The sequence below is a fragment of the Onychomys torridus genome, chromosome 13 (genome assembly GCF_903995425.1).
Source record: "Onychomys torridus chromosome 13, mOncTor1.1, whole genome shotgun sequence".
NCBI classification, from domain to species: Eukaryota; Metazoa; Chordata; class Mammalia; order Rodentia; family Cricetidae; genus Onychomys; species Onychomys torridus.
Genome location: NC_050455.1, coordinates 53,566,436 through 53,572,435, shown reverse-complemented (window position 1 = coordinate 53,572,435; position 6,000 = coordinate 53,566,436). Strand labels below are relative to the sequence as shown.

At 47.5% G+C, this 6,000-nt stretch overlaps 1 protein-coding gene across 7 annotated transcripts in view; it reads right to left on the bottom strand.

Moving 5' to 3' along the window:
• Nucleotides 1–737: 737 nt before the first annotated feature.
• Nucleotides 738–6,000, bottom strand: part of Nedd4l (NEDD4 like E3 ubiquitin protein ligase) — a 328,817-nt gene continuing 323,554 nt past the window's right edge. For all 7 annotated transcript variants that reach the window (XM_036204597.1, XM_036204595.1, XM_036204596.1 and 4 more), the window contains 5 exons: nt 5,727–5,786; nt 4,283–4,390; nt 3,385–3,481; nt 2,640–2,712; nt 738–1,157 (listed from right to left, as the gene is read on the bottom strand). In XM_036204597.1, coding sequence (XP_036060490.1) covers nt 1,055–1,157; nt 2,640–2,712; nt 3,385–3,481; nt 4,283–4,390; nt 5,727–5,786 — 441 coding nt within the window. In that variant the 3' untranslated portion in view covers nt 738–1,054. The remainder of the gene's footprint in view (nt 1,158–2,639; nt 2,713–3,384; nt 3,482–4,282; nt 4,391–5,726; nt 5,787–6,000) is intronic.

Genomic DNA, 6,000 nt, shown 5'->3' with positions numbered 1-6,000 from the left:
AAAAAACAAACCAACAACCAGATAAGACCTGCATAAAGTGCCTTTGGAATTGCCAGAGTTACAGCAAGAATGGGTTATTAGCTATTGTTTAGCCAAAGGAGACTGAAGACCACTGACTCTGGCTTCCTCAGTTTTGAATCAAGCAATGCCATTGGAAATGTCTCTACAAACACCAAAGCGAGAACAGCGTCAGAAGAGGCTGTGTGGCCACAGGAAAGGTGAAGGGTTTCCGATGTGAAACGACAGTCCAACCCTGTCTTCAATGTGTGATGGCACACGGCGACACTTCTAAGGGACTGTGGTGTCATCCCTTTCAAGTTAACACAAAGATATCATGCTATGTTACAATTCTTCCAGTCTGTACGTGGTATTTAAATTTGTACAAAAAAAAGGGTAATATCCAGTTTATTTTCATTCTGAGCATGGAAAAAAATTGTTATGCTTAAGGTTCTATTGGAAATTCTTTCCAAGCATTGGTCTGTAGAAGGCTTCTGGAGGAAATTAGGTTTCCAATGCTAATAAAGTAGAGAGTGGGAGTGTCAGAGTACTTCAAAAATAAAAATGTCACTGACATGAAGCTTGATATGAAATTCAAATACAAAAAAATATGCTCACTTTTCCAAGTACATGAGACATCTTTAATTGTAATGAAATAAAATCTGAAAATCAGTCTAAATCATTTTAAAAAGTAAACATGAGTTGTAATACTATACCTGTAGCGTGATTAATTCCATTCATTGTCATTAGAAAGTATGCAAAATATTTATTAAGGGCTTTGCCTGCAGAGGCACAACATAAATAGAACAAGTCCTCCTGAAATGTAATCAGTGTACACGTCAACCAGTTGAGAATCGGTGGTGACAGGGGGTGGTGGTACTTGAGCTGGGGCTACATGCCCTGGCGGAACTTGGGCACGGCCTGGACAAGCTGGGCTCCAGAGCCAGGCCAGGTAATCTCTTCTGCCACCGGCTCTGCAAAAGTCTGCTAGGCAAATGCAAAAGTGCACGCAGAACTTGCTGGAAGGGCAGCTCCCCCGCCCCCGGTGCAGGAGGCCTTAATCCACCCCTTCAAAGCCTTGAGCATTCTCCACAGCCATGAGAAGTTTCTCCCGCAAATCTTCAAAGGTTTCGTATGGAGGTAAATCAAGGCGATTAAAGCTGCCAAAGGAATGGAGAGTGGTGGTGAGTGGCCGCCATTCCTCTTTGCCATAACAGAACTTTCTTGATTTGGCTAATGGGCACTGGCTGTGTGAGCAAGGGGATTATTAAAAAGAAAAAGCCACACTTTTATTACCCAAAGCCAAATTCTAGTTAGGGAAGTGTCTATGCCAAACAGGTTATACAATCAATGGGGAAAAGAAAACAGTCTTGCAACTGTCCCTGACCCCTCTGCTGCTGGGAGAGAGACACAAAGACAAGACAGACAGGTACCAACATCCGCAGAGAGACTAAAAATGGGGGCTGGCGAGCTGGTTCATCAAGTACAGGTGCTGGCAGGCAAGCTGAGCGACTTGAGTTCAATGCCCAGATGCCACATACAGGCAGAAGGAGAGAGCTGACTGTACAGCTATCTTCTGACCACACTGGTAGCATGGACACACACACGCACGCGCGCGCGCGCACACACACACACACACACACACACACACACACACACGCACACATTATAATAAAATGAACCCTTTTTAAAAGAAAAGAAAACCCACGGAGCATAAGGCATGAAGGATGGACAGACTGCTCCTCACACTATCACTGGTCCACCATGCCTGAGCCAAGAGCTCTTCTGTAGGTGTGAAGCAGGTTAAGGTTATGTGTTCCACACATGCAGATTCCTAAGCAAGGAGGTGAAGCTCGGGAACCACGGGTCCCACCCCTAGGAATGTTGCAGGCTCTAGAGCAGAGCCCAGGCTGCCTGAGCTCCAGAAAACTGAGCCACCTCTGCTATCCAGTCGGCCACCAGCGAGGTTCAGAGAGTGAGCTGCATTCCTTACAAAAGCCCTGCCAGCTCAGAAGGCTTCAGCTGGGGTGGGGCAGGTATGGCTCACCCTTCGCGAATGAGGTCTTTGGATATAGCTGGAGGGGCCTCTGCAAGAAATCAAGCCCACTTGTTTACAGGCCAAGTTCGAATCCTGTCCCTACCATCTGTGGGACACTGACTCTGTCTGCTCAAATGTAAAAAGGACAAACGGTTCACAGGAGTATGGGGGGGCGGGTCAGATCAGAATATATGCAGAAGGGGCTGGGAGCATGTGCTCAAAAGATGGCGTCTAAGGCCAACTCGCCCAATTATCTGAAACGTTATTTATTGCGCGCATATGTGTGTACCACAGCAGACATTGGAGGACAGAAGATAATCTGCAGGAGTTGGTTCTCTCCACCACATGGGTCCCAGTGATTCAGCTGAGGTCATCAGGCTTAGGTTCACTGATTTACATGTGTCTGAGTGTTCTGCCTACGTGCATGTGCGCCACATGCGTACCTAGCGCCTATGAAAATCAAATCTCCCGAAACTGGAGTTACCGATGCTTGTGAGCCACCATGTAGGGACTGGGAATCAAACTCAAGTCCTCTGCAAAGAGCGACAAGTACCCTTCACCACTGAAACATTTCTTCAGGCTCCACGGGGATGTTGTTACTTACCATGTATGAGCTCTGGGCAGTTTTTCAGGACTACCCCATTGCTCTATTGTAAACAGCTGAGGACCATTGGAACCTGGGCAAAAAAAGAGAACAGACACATCAGTAGGGCTTGAAGCAGGAGAACAAAGATGTGGTAGACTTAGTTAAAGGGGAGGGAGGAATATTGGGGGGAATGGGGGGGGGCTGCCCAGGTGAGTCCTGTGGAAAATCACCAGGTCTGCACTGCTCAGGGGTTGGCCTAGCTAGCTCAGGTCAGCTAGCTCCCCTGCAGTGCAGAAGTTGGCCAGGCATGGTACAGGCGCAGGTGTCGAGGCCTCTCCACTTCAGGGGCAAGTAATGCATTGTGAGCTCTGATGTCCAGAGCAGAAAGAGTCCTGGTGTCTGGGGGCGGGGGGCCCTTCCATGGACCAGTTTCAACCATATGGATGAGTCTGAAAATCTGGTTTTAAAAGCTGAACGGAAAACCTGAACTATGGAGGAAAAAAAAAAAAAAAAAAAAACCAAAAACAAAACACACACACACACACACACACACACACACACACACACACACACACACACACACGAAAGAGAAAGTTTTTCAGGCTCTCCAAACAAACACGGCCTCAATCTGTGCCTCTGTTTTGCGTTTCCACAGGTCTTAATGGAACTAATACAGTTAAACTTGTCTGGAAAAAAGGGGCCAGCTACTGCCTGCTTGGATCCTCACAGGAGGACAGAGGAGTCTGGGGCTGGCCACACTCACCATAAAGTTCGGCAAATCCATTCATGGGTACTCGGGAGGTGCCTGTGACAAACTGTAGTAGCCGGATCCGCTTCTCAGCGTCCATTAGGAGCACAGCCTGCCAGAGGCAGAAGGTCATGACGTCACCACACAGCACACACGGCTGTGATGCAGGCAGGCAACTAAATTCTCATTTATGCTGCCACAGAGGCACCTACACTGTTGACTCCGAAAACTGGCACCGCCTCCCCTTTTTAGATGGCTGTTACAATCCCAGCCTCTCTAATCTTATCCAGAACATCGCTGGGGTGATGTGGCCATAGAGAATTCTCTAATGACACTTTATAAACAGAAGGAAACCTAGGCAAAGATGGGCTTCAGAACCAATCTGTGAGCCTCCTCGCCTCCTCCCAGATCCCAACTGCTGCAGGAACAGAACCAGCATTCCTGGGCATGAGATTTGATCTTCTATAAGATAACCCAAAACCAAAGCCAAGTTCTTGTCTTTGACAATTCTGGTTCCTTCTCTCTGTACTTTTACTGGTACATTAAAAGCAGACATTCAGAAGTTAAAGCACCTTAATTGATTGCTTCTCATTTTTTTTTAAAAAATCAGGCGGATCAATCTCTGTGAGTTTGAGGCCAGCCTGGTCTACAGAGCAATTTCCAGGACAGCCAGGACTACACAGAGAAATTCTGTTTTGAAAAACCAACAACCCCCACCCCCACCCCAAAAAACCAACCAACAAAAAAGTTGAGCAAATGACTTTTACACATGCATGAACCAGCCTGAAGGCATGCCTATTCCCAAAGATGCTCCTGCTCTGATTTCCCCAAGAGGCTCGGCAGGGAGATTAGGACTTCTTTGGTTTGGAGGAAGAGCCTGAAGCAGAGGTTGGACCTAGAGAGCCGCAGTTACCTTCCAGAACCACTGGATGACAGGATGATTGGGGCAGTAGCCATTCTTGTAAATAGAATGCTGTCTCCAGTCATTCACGTCGACATCACCAAGGCCACACATCAGCAACTGGTAAGGAAATGGGTCAGATGTGAACGAGGTGGGCTACACAAGCTGAGAACTCTCCCTTCTCTGCTGGTGTTTGTCACTGGACAAGCAGGAGAGCTAAAGAATGCAGATGCACGGGCTGGACTTCCCCTGACACTCACATCAGAGTTGGCAGAGGAAGGGGGAGGGGGCGGTTTCTTAACTGACCTGCATGCAAGACCGTGACATTTTATACTGGAGACCATGGGTCATCTTTCCAGCCTGCATGCCTTGGCACAGTGCTGCAGAGTTCCTTGTACTGCATTAGCAGATGCACAGGACCCTGGCTGTCACTTGTTCAGATATCCGAATTAGTCCCCATGACAGCAAGAACTCATCTCCCCCAGATGGGTCAATCCGGGTGACAACACATGACCTCATCCTTCCAGCCTCCTGTGGGCACCCAGGTAGGAACTGGTGCCCTGAATCAGTACTTAGCCTAAAGTCTGCTCTTATCCATAGGAGTTTCCAATGAAAATGATATCCTCACGGGAGAACTAAAATATGGCAGGAAGAAAACCATTCCCAAAGCCTGAAAGCTGATTCCTTGGCCTCCCTGGCACCAGCCTAGCTGAGTCATCTCGGGAGGTGGTTCACTTCTCACAGCTACCTGTAGTGCGTGCAATACAGAATTCCCACAACACTCATTTCGAAACTTCTACTTGAAACTCTCTGAGGCATGCTTTGTTGGACACGGCTTGGAGAGAACAGCTGTGGGCAGATGCAGCCTCCTTCCTGCACTGTGTCTTGACACAACCCAAGGTGAGACAGGTTTTCGGTTTTCAAGCTGCTCTCTCCCTCATCTACACCAAAGCTGAGAAGCACACTTCCTGCTACCACCTGGTGGCCTCCTGATGGTCCTTATTCAACACCAGCCCCTTCAAGTTCAAGGTCACGTCTCCTTTACAGACTCCGGAGAAGGAGTACAGCTAGAGTATGACCAAGTTCTTCAACCACATGCCAAGGTGGAGACTGGGAGGCAACAAAGGGACTGGGCTAGTCTGGTTGTGCCAGCAGGCCACTGTCCTAGAGCGTGGTAGTGAACCAGGCTCCTCCACTCACGTCGCAGATTTCTTTGCCTGAGCACTGGGTTATGCACCCAGCGCAGCTCCCTAGAAATGCTCACAACCACCCTGTCACAGGCAACAGATCGCTTCGACTACTATTGCTAGCTTCCCCAGATTCGTGACAGAGCACTCAATATGTCATGTGTCAGAGAATACAAAAAACAACAACAACAACAAAAAAACCCCACAAAAAACACAAAACAAGACACGCCATTTGCAAAGTAGAGATAAAGTATACTGATAACACAAACCTCCAGCTCATTTTCATCAAAAATTTTAATCAAATCAATTGGAAGAAGTTCTGTAAATCCCTGAAAGAAAAAGATAAAGACACTTTAAACATATTTTTTTTTCTTCTTCTTCTTCAAAAAAGAACAATTTCAAGGGTTGAATCAGCTTGTTGTCAGCCAGAGGAGACTCGCTCTTTGCTGCTGGCTCATGCGGCAGTGACAGTGTCAGGTGACCACAATTCCAATGATGTCATGTACAGGAGCTTGAAAATGCGTACAGTCTAGAAGCTTCCAG